Source organism: Taeniopygia guttata, chromosome 8 (genome assembly GCF_048771995.1).
Source record: "Taeniopygia guttata chromosome 8, bTaeGut7.mat, whole genome shotgun sequence".
Taxonomy (NCBI): Eukaryota; Metazoa; Chordata; class Aves; order Passeriformes; family Estrildidae; genus Taeniopygia; species Taeniopygia guttata.
In genome coordinates, this window is record NC_133033.1 from 28,577,323 (window position 1) to 28,589,908 (window position 12,586).

A 12,586-nucleotide genomic window follows, 5' to 3' on the forward strand; every position below is an offset into this window, starting at 1 on the left:
TGTGGAGCAGCCACTTCGCTGGTCTGACTGCTGCTCGCCCTTGCTCCCTGCCAGCTTCCCAAGAAGGGCTGTGGGGTGAAGGTGATGAGGACGCTGTGCCAGCCGAGCTGAGGGGGTCCAGCGGCTCCCAGCCCCAGCCTGACCCCTTGGTGCAGACGTGTCTCCTCCGGGATCTGGAGATGGGGCCCCTCGCCCACACACAGACCCTGCGGGACTTTGAGAGGGTGAGAGCGCGGGGCGCTGGGACCCCGCATGGCACCGCCACGGCCCTCCTGGCACTGCCGGGCGCTTGCAGGGCCCATGCCGGCTCCACGGGGTGCGGAGGGCAGCAGGGGCAGCAGGGCGGCGGGTGTGAGGGCAGCAGAGCGGCGGGTGTGAGGGCAGCAGGGCAGTGGGTGTGAGGGCAGCAGGGCGGCGGGTGTGAGGGCAGCAGGGCAGTGGGTGTGAGGGCAGCAGGGCGGCGGGTGTGAGGGCAGCAGGGCGGCGGGTGTGAGGGCAGCAGGGCGGCGGGTGTGAGGGCAGCAGAGCGGCGGGTGTGAGGGCAGCAGGGGCAGCAGGGCGGCGGGTGTGAGGGCAGCAGGGCAGCGGGTGTGAGGGCAGCAGGGGCAGCGGGTGTGAGGGCAGCAGGGCAGCGGGTGTGAGGGCAGCAGGGCAGCGGGTGTGAGGGCAGCGGGTGTGAGGGCAGCGGGTGTGAGGGCAGCAGGGGCAGCGGGTGTGAGGGCAGCAGGGGCAGCGGGTGTGAGGGCAGCAGGGCAGCGGGTGTGAGGGCAGCGGGTGTGAGGGCAGCAGGGGCAGCGGGTGTGAGGGCAGCAGGGGCAGCGGGTGTGAGGGCAGCAGGGGCAGCGGGTGTGAGGGCAGCGGGTGTGAGGGCAGCAGGGGCAGCGGGTGTGAGGGCAGCAGGGGCAGCGGGTGTGAGGGCAGCAGGGCAGCAGGGGCAGCGGGTGTGAGGGCAGCAGGGCAGTGGGTGTGAGGGCAGCAGGGCGGCGGGTGTGAGGGCAGCAGGGGCAGCGGGTGTGAGGGCAGCAGGGGCAGTGGGTGTGAGGGCAGCAGGGTGGCGGGGCAGGTGCTGGGGGCAGAGGGGCCGGGCCCGGCCGGGCGCCACACTCCCCACACCGCCCTCACGGCTGCGGCGCGTGGGGGCCTGCGGGGCTCGGGTTTCACCAGCCCGCTGTCCCCGCTCCAGCGATTCCTCAAATAGCTCTGGGAGGCGGAAAAAAAAAGAGGGAAGGGAGAGCAGCGGGGCCAGCGACGGGAGCTGCGGGCGGGCAGGGAGCCTAGGCTGTGTCCCGGCGGCGCCATGTGAAGGGTGCCGGGATGCCCGCCTCATGGAGCACCGGCCATGGCTCACGGGTACCGCACGCTCTCGCAGCACCTCAATGACCTCAAAAAGGAGAATTTCAGCCTCAAGCTCCGCATCTACTTTCTGGAGGAGCGCGTCCAGCAGAAGGGCGAGGACAGCCGGGACGATGTCTACCGGCGGGTGAGTGCCTGTAGGGGACGGGGTGAGGGGGTTTCCTCTCTTTTCTGGGAAGGAATAGGGTGAGGGGAGGGTAGACGGGGGGCATGCCAGAGAGGGCTTTGGGCACTGGGCTTGCAGGAGCTGCTGTATGGGAGTTTGCCCCTTGTTTCCTCTGACAGGAGCCAGGAGAGGGTTGGGGACAGCGTCCCCAGCCCAGCTGGGGAGTGCTGTCACCCATCCTGCCTGGGATGGGTGACAGTGCAAGTTTGGGGGCACACAGGTGGAGTGGGTACACCCCATCCCGGTGCCAACGGGCTAAAATACCACCTGTGCCACTCACCGACAGGAGCACCCAAAGCCCTGCCATGGCGTGAGGGTCCCCCACACAACTTCTTCATTCCCGTGGGCAGTGGGGCTGGGGTGTCCAGGCAATTGTGAGGGCATCCTACCCACCTCTTTCCTGCTCCTTAGAACATTGAGCTGAAGGTGGAGGTGGAGAGCCTGAAGCGGGAGCTGCAGGAGAAGCAACAAGCCCTGGACAACACATGGTGAGTGGGGCTGGCCAAGCCCCTCACCTCAGGGCAGACATGGTGCCCATGCCTCACCTCTGGTGGGTTTGTGAGCATAGGCACGAGGGATGTCTGCCTGCACCCTGCCCGTAGCAGGCAGTAGAGGGGCCTGAAATGGGGCTGAAGGGGTTTGCAATGGGGCTGGGCACCCGCAGAGCTCCTCGGACAGCCCAGGCGCCAGCCAGAAATAAAGGACAGCACCTGTTTGGTGGGGGAGGGCAGCGCCGTGCCCAGGGGCCATGGCATGGGTGTCTCACCGCGGGGCACCGATGGCAGGGGGCCAGTGGCACAGCAGCTGGCGAGGCCCTGGTTTTGGCAGTGTGTGGGGAGTGCTCTGGTGGGTCAGAGCCTAAACAGGGCCTGGTGCTGCCAGAGGAGCAGTGTCCCCAGGGCAGGACGGGGGGGGAGCCAGGTTAAGGGCACCTGGAGTGGTACAGATCACCCAGCCCAGCTGGTTTGGGGTGGAGGCTTTCACAAAGGCTGTGCTATGCCATGCCATGCTGCACACTGCCAAGCCATGCTGTGCTGTGGCAGGCCATGTCATGGGAGATGCCATGCTATAGCAGGCCATGGCACACTGTGCTGTGCCATACCATGCCATGCCATGCTGTGCCATGGGAGATGCCATGCCATAGCAGGCCGTGGCACACCGTGCTGTGCCCGGCAGGGTGGCTGCGGAGAACCAGACAAGCCGCAGCCAGGCCGCGCTCCGGCAGCAGTATGAGGAGCGACAGCGGGAGTCGGAGCATGTCTATGAGCTCCTGGAGAACAAGATCCAGCTCCTGCAGGAGGTGAGTCTCAAGGGATGGTGGGCACCAGGGAGGAGCCAGGGGCTGCTGCCTGGGGGCTCACCCTGCTGCCATGCAGGAGGCCAGGCTGGCACGGAGTGAGGCCGAGCAGGCCACGGCGCTGGCCCGAGCTGAGGCAGAGAGATGCCGGGAGCTGACAGGGAAGCTGAAGGAAGCAGCGAAGACAAAGCAGGAGGACAGGAGTGACAATGGCTGTGGCTCCATGGCCCAGAGGTGGGTGTCCCAGACATATCTCCTCTGTGCTGCCAGCCTGTGTGCTGTGCCAGTTCTTGGGGATCAACAAGGGGCTCATGATGTGCATGATTGAGGGGCTGAGCATATCTGGTGGGATGCAGGGGTCACCCCAGTGTGGGAGAGCTGGGCTGTGGGGAAGGGAGAGTAGTCCTGAGGCTGCTCTGCTCTGCCCCAGAGATTGATCTCTGTCCCCAGTGTCATCCCATGGCCATCCGAGTCCCTGAGCATCCCATGCCCTTTTGTCACTTTCAGGAGGATCGAAGAGCTGACCCAAGAGCTGGCTGCCAGCAAGCAGCTCGTCGAAATGCTGTCAGCAGAGAAGCGTGACCTGCAGCAGTGCCTGGAGGCGTCTCCGGTCATGGAGGGGCAGGTAAGTGGACAAGGCTGGGGGGACCCCAAGGAGGAGCACAGCCATCCAGGGCCTGACTGGTTGTTGTCATCCCTGTCCCCTTCTGGGGCTGTGGCCAGGGCTGTGCCCTGTTCTGCCTGGCAGGGTTGGGTGATGGCCAGGAGCTGGGAGGAGCTGCAGGGCTCAGAGGACACAGTGTGAGCACTCAGGGGACGGGCCACCAGCCTGCGCAGTCCTTCTGAGGGTGTTGGTGCCGCTTGCTCCCGTCTGCCATTTAAATCCCAAGTCTTAAAATACTCCTGGCAGCCTGGCATGGTGCCAGGCAGGATTTCGGGGCTGTGAGAGATCAGAGCGGCATGTTCCTGGCAGCTGCACAGCTCTGGCCACGCTGGATGTTGGTAGCACGGCGCTGTCCCCAGCAGCCAGGGGCCGTCGGTGCGTGAGCTGCCTGTGCCATGCTCCTGCAGGGACCCTGCTGTTTGCCCAGCCAGGGGCATGGGCTGCTGGGCAGCTGCTGGTGGCACTGTGCTGCAGGGACGTGCCCACCCACATTGCCTGCTGGGGCTGGGCACTGGGGCATGGCACTGGGGTGGGGGCCTGGCGTTGGGACAGGCACTGGGATGAGGATCCAGCACTGGGACAAGGATCCGGCACTGGGACAGGTGCCACACTGGGACGGGGATGTGGCACAGGCACTAGGGTGGGGCCTGGCACTGGGACAGGCACTGGCATTGGAACGGGGACGTGGCACAGGCACTGGGGTAGAGACGTGGCACTGGGACAGGCACTTGCGTTGGAGCCAAGCACGTGTGTGTGTGTGTGTGTGTGTGTGTGTGTGTGTGTGTGTCTCTGTGTGTGTGTGTGTGTGTGTGTGTGTGTGTGGCTCTGGCACTGAGACTGGATCCCTGCGCTGTCGCGATCAAGCACTGTCGTTGTGTCGCGACCCCCGGTGCCGCCCGTGTGCCCGGGCGTGGCGCGAGCCGCCAGTGCGCATGCGTAAGCGGGCGTGGCAACTACATGTCCCGGCAGGCGTTGCGGGCCCTGCGCGTGCGCGGGAGGCTGGGCTCGGCCGCCATCTTGAAATCTGAGCCAGAAGCCGGGCGCCGCCGTGGCAGGAGCATCCTCGGCTCGGGCGGTGGGGCCGGGGCGGGACGGGCTGGGGCAGCCCGCAGTGAGGGGCAGCATCGGGGGCTCGAGCTGTGAGGAGAGGGAGCAGCGTCGGAGAGGCGGGGGGGGCCAGCCTGGACAAGGGGGCAGCCCAGGTGTGGCTGTGAAGATGTGAAGGAGGTGGCGCAGGGTGGGATCTTTCTGTTGCATCAAGAGTCCCGGCGTGTCACCACCCTAAAAAGAGGGGATTGGTGCGGTGAGACGTGCCGGCAGGCTCAGGATTGCGGGAGATGTGCTGACCTCGGGAAGGTCTCCTGAGAGCCCGCGGGAGTAGGTTTGGGTGCCGGGAGGGAGGGAGGGAGGATGAAGGATAACTGCCGGATCTGCGGCCGGGAGCTGTGCGGCAACCAGCGCCGATGGATCTTTCACACGGCGGCCAAGCTGAATCTCCAGGTGCTGCTCTCCCACGTCCTGGGCAGGGAGCTGTGCCGGGACGGCAGGTCCGAGTTCGCCTGCAGCAAGTGTGCCTTCATGCTGGACCGCATCTACAGGTTCGACACCGTCATCGCCCGCATCGAGGCCCTCTCCATCGAGCGCCTGCAGAAGCTGCTGCTGGAGAAAGACCGTCTCAAGTTCTGCATCGCAAGCATGTACCGCAGGAACAACGACGACTCCAGCACAGAGGACAAGGCTGGGGAGGGGACTGTGGACCTTTCCAACCTGCCTGATGCACGGTACGCTGCCCTCCTCCAGGAGGACTTTGCTTACTCTGGATTTGAATATTGGATGGATCAGGAAGAGCATGGCCTGGAGCCGCACAGCTGCCACGGGTCCGAGGGGGCAGGGAGCCGCCCGCGGCGCTGCCGGGGCTGTGCTGCCCTGCGTGTGGCCGATGCCGACTATGAAGCCATCTGCAAAGTGCCCCGAAAGGTGGCCAGGAGCATCTCCTGTGGGCTATCCAGCCGCTGGTCAGCCAGCATGGGCAACGAGGAGTCGTCTGTGTGTGATGTGGCCGAGTCCACCAGCTCCAGGGTGGCTGTGGATGGGGACAGCATGGAGGAAGGCACACCTGCATCCTCTCTTGAATCTCTGGACACCACCGTGGAGGCCAGCCCTCCGCAGCAGAAGGATGAAGATGCAGATAAGGGGGTGAAGGGGAATGGGAAATGTGACGATTTGTCGGATGATCGCATGACCCCGAGCTCTTCACTGAGTGGGAACAGGCTGGAGCTGGCCCTCAATTTGATCAAGACGTTGGACTACAAACCCCTTCAGAGCCCCCGAGGCAGCCGACTACCTATTCCTGTGAAGTCCAGCTTGCCCCCTCCCAAGCTCTGCCGTGACTTGGCAGATGGCAGTGCTTCTGCTGGCTTAGCATGTGCTAGTTCTGCCTTCCTCAACGCAGACAGAAAATCGTTTTCCAGAGCTCCTTTGGGCCTTCCCCTGGAAATTTCTGAGCTGCAGGAGCTGTGGGATGACCTCTATGAGGATTATATGCCGCTGCGGGTACAGGTAGAGGTCACAGTGCTGCCCTTCCATTGAGCATTGTCCTCGTGGTCCAGGGCTGAGCCCACTGGGGATTCTTCTGTGCTGAGATAATGCAGACAGCCACGTGTGGCTGATCGGGGGCTAAGAATAGGCAACTCGGTCCTTTTTAGGTGTGCTGCCTCTCTCCTCAGTCATTCTCTTGTCTCCTGTTTCCTCCTGGTGTTCTGGGAAATGAACCTTCCCCCCCTCCATCAGCCCTCCCTGGCAATGCAGCCTGCTAGGTGTGTCTAAGCTCTTTGTCATTTTCCTACTGAGAAAACACCAGTTTCACTTCATCTTTAGGCTTAAAGTCGGTGTGGCTTTTATCCACAACTAAAGGGAGTATTTTAAGCTTCTGGGCATGTGTTTTCCAGCAGATGTGTTTTCTTTGTGCCTGAGTAATGGTTGGGAGTGTGGGGAACGCCTGCTTCTAGCCCTGCCTCTGCAGGTCAGGCCTCAGACCTGCCGAACGTGCAGAGCCACCCAGGCATCTGTGGCGTGTGCCCTGAGGAAAAGGTGTTTTCCTTGCAGGTGGATTTGTGCCAGAGGATGACTTTAGGCTTGGTATTCAAGATAATTGGTTTATTTTCTGATCCTTTGAAAAGATCTATCAATCAGTGGCAGGTGTTGCTGAGAGGGGATGAAAGCTCCTGCTTTTGGGACGCTGTTATCTCTGTTGATAGCAGACCTAGCTCCAGGTTGCCTCTCTTTTGCTTGCTTCAATGAAATGTTCTTTAGTATGCAGTCAAAAAGCCGAACTCCTAACTTCTTTACCGCTTCCAGTAATGAATAGAAGGCTTCAGTCAGGTTCAATTCTGGAATATCCGTGTCAGCCTAATTGCATTCCGGTTAGCAGCCTTAGCGCTGCCTAATGCTGTAGGTAGCGCGGGGAATTAGGAAAATACTCGTTTATTGCTATGGCAACTGTGGCAGTGCTGAATTGCTCTTTCTCTTTAGCCGCCGGCTTGCTCTCCGTCTGCTCAGGCGTTTCCTGGAGCTGTGTGCTTTTTTTCCTAAAAGCCTGCTCAAGAAATGATGCTAGGGAAAAACGCAGGAAAACTAGGCATGGCGCTGGCAGCCGGCAGCTGAGGATGTGAACCAGGGCATCGTGTCATTTGCAGATGGTTCTCACTGCTAGGTGTGTGTTTGCAGGACAAAAATGGGCTTTCTCTGAGCAGCTTGGTGTGCTTGCAGGTTGGCTTTGTGTCACACATGACCATCCTCTTCTAGGAGCTGTATTCTGAGGAGTTTCTCCAGCCCCTGCCATCCGACCGGCCCTGCCAGGAATTTATCCTGCAGGATAAATTTTACTGCTGGTTCCTTGCCGCGACAGCAGCAACTCTTCAGGGCAGGGTCTGGCTGAAGGGGGAAGGGCTTAATCCTTCGGGTGGCTTTAAGAGCAAAAGGGGGAAGGCAGATGCAGCTAGTAGGCTGAATAGTTCTTGCACAAATGATTTTTCTTTCGGTTTGTAAAAGCAACACCCTTCCTGTAAGTCAGGTGCTGCTGCTGTCCAGCAATTCCTGTGCATAGACGTGAAAGGAATATCTAGAACATACAGGACCGCCGTTCTCTTAACGCTTTTGCAGTTCTTTAAATTTATGGAGCATTCTGGTGTCAGGGCATGTGGCCTTGTAGGTACCCGTCTTCCTGGGGGGTTTCTTGAACCAACAATTCCTCCCCTTCCCACCACAGCCCCAGGGAGGTGGCACCAAGCGGAGCCTTTGTGAGACACTCCCGCAGCTGCCTGCGGTGCCCTCCTGACAGCCGGGCTCTTCCTCACTGTGCTGGGCAGTCTGAGCTTGGCAGGCTCCGAGGGTGCCGTGATTATTGTTTTTAGAGAAATGTTTTGTTGGGGTCAGTGTGTGCTGGGGCTGCTGTGCTGAGGAGAGATTGGCAGTAAAATGCTGATGGAGAAGTCGACATGGCTGCAGGGAGGCACAAGGGAGGCAGCTTGGGCTTTGGAACTTTGGACTCTGGAGCTGGCTCTACATTCCCCTCCCTGCTCTTAGCTCTTTCCAGGTTTTCTGTCTTTTTTATTTTCCTTTTGTTTTTTTTAATGTGAAAAATGAGGAAATATATTTTCCCTTTCCCCCCCTCTGTTTTAATCAACCTTATTTCAAAATAGCTGCTGTGACAGATTCCGGCAGCTCTCCCTGTCTCATCCATAGCCTCCTGGCAGAGAAAATTTGTAATCACCATGGCTGGAAGTTTTCACTGAAATCCTAACAAAACATCAGGGTAAAAGGAGATGTTATTTCTGTCTGTAAGAGGCAGTGCACAGATCTGAGGGAGCTCCCCTGTGCTGCATGGATTCCTCACAGACAGCGTTTCTGTGGCCACTGAGGATAAGGATTCATTAGCCTGACAGGGCTAATTGGAACTGACTGTTCTGGCTGTGCTGCAGTGCCTGGAGCTGGTGCCTGTGTGTGTGTGTGCAGCAAAATTGTAAGGAGGGATGACAAGGGATTAGTGTTGTGCTCAGCCAGCCGGCTCTGGCAGGCCACGTGTCACAAAGTAGGCTGTTTACATTCCCAATAAATGGGTATGTGTTATGAAAAAAATCTCAGCTGTGGCACTGAATTTGCTCCTGTTTGAGGAGCTGCAAGTAATTGTACACAGTGTGGGTGCTGGAACACGGGAAGTGGTGAAGGAGAGCCCAGAAAATCACAAGTGGAGGGGTTCAGAGCAGGATTACTGCTTAGGTTGTGGCAGGAGGGGAGCTGGTGGGAAAGATTTAAGGTTGTAAGCTTGATAAAAGCACAGAAGCTCAGCAGAACATGGGAACCATTTCAGTGTGGGTTTGGAAGCTTTTTTAAAATGCCAGCAGGGCACATGGGAAGGAGAACAGGTTTCAGGGATATGGCTTGGGTGTAGGGAGAAGATCCATCATTAGCCCACAGACAGTGGTTAGAGCTAAACAAGCTGCTGGTCTCGTGGTGCGGCAGTGAGGAGAGACAGGGAGCCCGATCAGAGCCTTGGGGCACCAGGGCACTTGTGGCAGATGAGGCAGAGAGCTGCCAGGTGCCAGCCTGGTGAAGGGAGACACGAGCAGAATAATATCTCAGAGCCAGTTAGAAAAGCACACGGGGCGTGTTTAAACCCGTGCTGCGGGGTCTGTGACTGCTGACAGCTGAAGAGAAGAAGCCAGTGCAAGAGTTGAGGCATTCTCTCATTTTTTACTGTTTTTCTCCTTTCAGAATTTGCAGGATGAACAGCAGCAGCCAGCTCCAGGTAGTGCTGCAGCAGGGGAGCACGTGTCCAATGTGTGTGCAGGAGAGCTGCAGGGCAAAATCCAGCATTTTGAAGCTGCCAACAAGGTATTTCTTCACGAAGAGCACATCCAGTACTAGTGAGTCTGATGTGGTTAGTGTCAGAGGGTGCCTCCTGGCCTGGCTGGAGGCAGGTACCTGCACCTCTCTCCCAGCAAGGTTGTGTGATTCTCATGATTCTCAGTGCTATTGTCTGTCAGCTTCAATTAAAAGCATTTGCCTTTTTTTTTTTTTTTTTTTTTTCCCTGCAGCTGGGCTGCGCAATTTTTCCATATTTAATTTTGCAAATCATTATTTTGAAGGAACTTTCCACTTGCCTGATGAGTCTTCCAGGAGCTGGTGAAGGAGATGCACAGGGCTGTTTCCTTGTCTCTTGAATTTTCATGGGCTGGACCTGGTGTAGGAGAGGAGTCCTGGTTTAATTTCTGTTTAAATACTTGGGAAAGAAACATGTATTTGAGTTCTCTTGAGGCAGATCAATAGTAACACATGTTGAGAAGGGTATATGTTCTTAATTATGCTGTTGAACTCTTAAGGTAAATTATATCCTCTGGAAAAATGCTCAGGTTAAATATGAAAAAAAAAATTGGGATGGAATATTTATTTAAATCTGCGGATGGCTGCACCTGCCTGGACTGCAGAGCCTGGCAGAAACAGAAACCCAGTGCCCAGTAAATGCAGTTAGAAGTGTTGAAACAGGTTAGGGGGAGTGTCTCAGAGAAGAGATAAGAGGACAGGTGTATCAACGGATGAACAACAGGAGGAAATTATGTGGCAGCTCCAGCTCCAGAAGTTGTCCTGAGTAAGTTCATAGGAAGAAGTGTATCATCCAACTTTGAGAATGTCAGCAGGCAGCATGTTTAACTGCACAACATGTCCTGTGTCATGGGCTTTATGGTGAAAGCAGCAAACTGTCCAGAAACGGAGTGGGAAGTGTTCTCTTAGGGTGAGAGTGTCAAAGGCAAAGGCTTCTGAGGTTATAAACCAGCCATGGAGACTGGTGAGAGGCTCCCCTTGGCTTTGCAGCCATGCTGTTGGCATGCTGGCAGTGGCCAGGCTCTTTTGTGCTGAAGCCAGAACTTAATGCTAAATAAGCCACTGATTTGATCAGTGAGTGTGCAGCTTCTTCATGCTGATATTTTTCTTTCAGATTTTTGGGAGGATTTTGGGCTGAGGCAGCCCCTTTCCTTTGGAGTAAAGAGAAACAAATGATAGAAACTAGGAAGGAGGGCTGTGGGGCAGGCTGAGTGAGACTCTCCTGGAGTATGTGGGAGGCAGTATGGTCTGTGAACTCAAGCATGGAACTTCTGCCCTGCACTTGAGGGAGCAGAAGCACTGCAATAAGTCCTCTGAAGGGCCTTTGTGTTTACTCACCAGTCTCCACCCACTCCAACCGTGTTTACAGACTCTAGAGGGAGCCACGTTAATCTCGATGTGGTCAACAGGGCTGTATGGAGTAAGGGGTGGAGGGAGTCTTAAGGGTGTTTACATAGAGCATTAAGCAGGATTAAATAAACCCAACCTATTTCTGTCTTCAGTTGTTACAGGAAAAGCTGAATGAATTGAATTTCGAATTAAAATCTGTTCAAGAAACATCACAAAGGCAAGATCGTATGATCCAGAGTCTGAACGAGGCCCTGAAGAGCAAAGACAGTAAGGTAATAGGTTAGGGTGGACAGGGTGGTGCTCACAAAAACGCTGTGAACTGTGCTCTAGCCCTGTGGACAGTCCTGAAAAAGAATGCTTAAGCCACTGCTTGGCATCCTGCATCTCAGTACATTATTTCTTGCAAAGCCTCTTTCATGTGGTGCTGAGGTGTCATAATGCAGGCTGGAGGCTTGGGGTGGGAGAGTCTGTGCTTGGTTTGCCACTAACTGGGCTTCCTGTGCTTGGGCTCAGACAGAGGAGCTGTACCACATCATCGAAGGGCAGAATGAGACCATGGCCAAGCTGCGGGACATGTTACACAGAAACCATCTGGGACAGCTGCAGGTGTGTCCTGGAAAGCCTCAGATACATCAGGTTTCATTCTGCAGGGATCCTGGTTTTTAATCCCTCACATGAAGAGAATCTCTTGAGTTTCTCTGAACCCTGCTCTTTGCTAGGTGCCAGAGAGCCCACTGTCACCCCAGGAGCAGCAAATGTCACCGCTCGATCTTCAGAACGCACTTTTCTGCACCAAACTGGAGGTGCAGAGACTGAAGAGAGCTCAGTGCCAGAAGGAGCATCAGCTGGCTGAAGCCAAGAGAGCAACCCAGCTCCTAGAGACCACGGTCCATGAGGAAGAGCAGCAGAAAGAGGCAACCTGGAAACACAATCAGGTATGACAGGCACTTAACCTGGAAGTTTCTGGGTTTACATGACTAAGAAGCACTGTACTCTGCTCTCGTTCATAATTTCTGCTGACAGCAGACTGGGTACACTTGCCTAACCCCTCGTCACATGTGGCTGGGAAAATTCTCCAGCCTCCTTAGTGTCATAGCTGAGGATTAAGAATCAACAAAGACCCTTGACAGTGGGTATGTTGTCACTTGAACATCACTGGCGGGTGCAAATGTCCCATCTCTTTTTGTGATGTTCATGTCCCCTGCTGCACAGCTTTGCTGTGATTGACTAAAGCTCTGCCTGTGGCCACAGCATGGGATTTAGATGGATGGATACCCTGGACAATGAAATAAATTCAAACACCATGGCAGTGTGATTTGAGATGTGAAAGTTGTAGCATTGCAGATAGCTGTTCCCACAGCCTACCTTCCTATCCTTCCTCAAGCTGGCCTACTGTTTATGGTTTTGTTGAGGACTGAATTCCAAGGTATGTGCCTTCTCCTTGCAGGAGCTGCGTGTTGTGGTAAAACAGCTGCAGGCAGAGCTGCAGGACAAGGCTCAGCAGCTCCAGACTTTGGAGTGGGAGAAAAGCTGTGAGCTGCAGGCCCAGGAGCAGAGAGTTCAGCGTTTGACTCAGCAGCTGGCTCACAAGGAGCAGCTTCTGCAGGTGAGATGCAGAAAGACCTGAGTTGAGCATAATTAAATGGAGTCCCTGATCCTGCTTTGGTATTTGGCCATGCAAGAGTCTGTCTGTAGCTTTCATGCATGTCTTTTGAAGAAATGAAGGAAGGAGAGGCTTCTGGGCCCCCAAGGTAAGAAATAAGGCACAGGTATCTGCGTACCTCAGCCCACAGCAATGCCTGGTGAGCCCTGGCAGGGGCTAGGCAGCCAGCCCCAGGTGCTGGAACTACCACCCTTTAATATGAAGGCTAGAGCA

At 56.6% G+C, this 12,586-nt stretch overlaps 1 protein-coding gene across 9 annotated transcripts in view; it reads left to right on the plus strand.

Annotated features, from left to right (window-relative positions):
- PDE4DIP (phosphodiesterase 4D interacting protein) overlaps positions 1–12,586 on the plus strand; it is a 36,625-nt gene that overhangs the window by 6,739 nt on the left and 17,300 nt on the right. For 6 of the 9 annotated variants that reach the window (XM_030279744.4, XM_041717942.2, XM_041717943.2 and 3 more), the window contains exons 1-6: positions 4,758–6,039; positions 9,253–9,372; positions 10,863–10,982; positions 11,224–11,316; positions 11,430–11,645; positions 12,158–12,316. In XM_030279744.4, the coding sequence (XP_030135604.4) occupies positions 4,891–6,039; positions 9,253–9,372; positions 10,863–10,982; positions 11,224–11,316; positions 11,430–11,645; positions 12,158–12,316 (1,857 nt within the window). In that variant the 5' untranslated portion in view covers positions 4,758–4,890. Of the gene's footprint in view, positions 1–54; positions 225–1,369; positions 1,481–1,930; positions 2,008–2,695; positions 2,820–2,895; positions 3,051–3,323; positions 3,442–4,757; positions 6,040–9,252; positions 9,373–10,862; positions 10,983–11,223; positions 11,317–11,429; positions 11,646–12,157; positions 12,317–12,586 lie in introns of those variants that run through there. The other 3 variants (XM_041717945.2, XM_030279755.4, XM_072932878.1) reach the window with 1 other exon arrangement.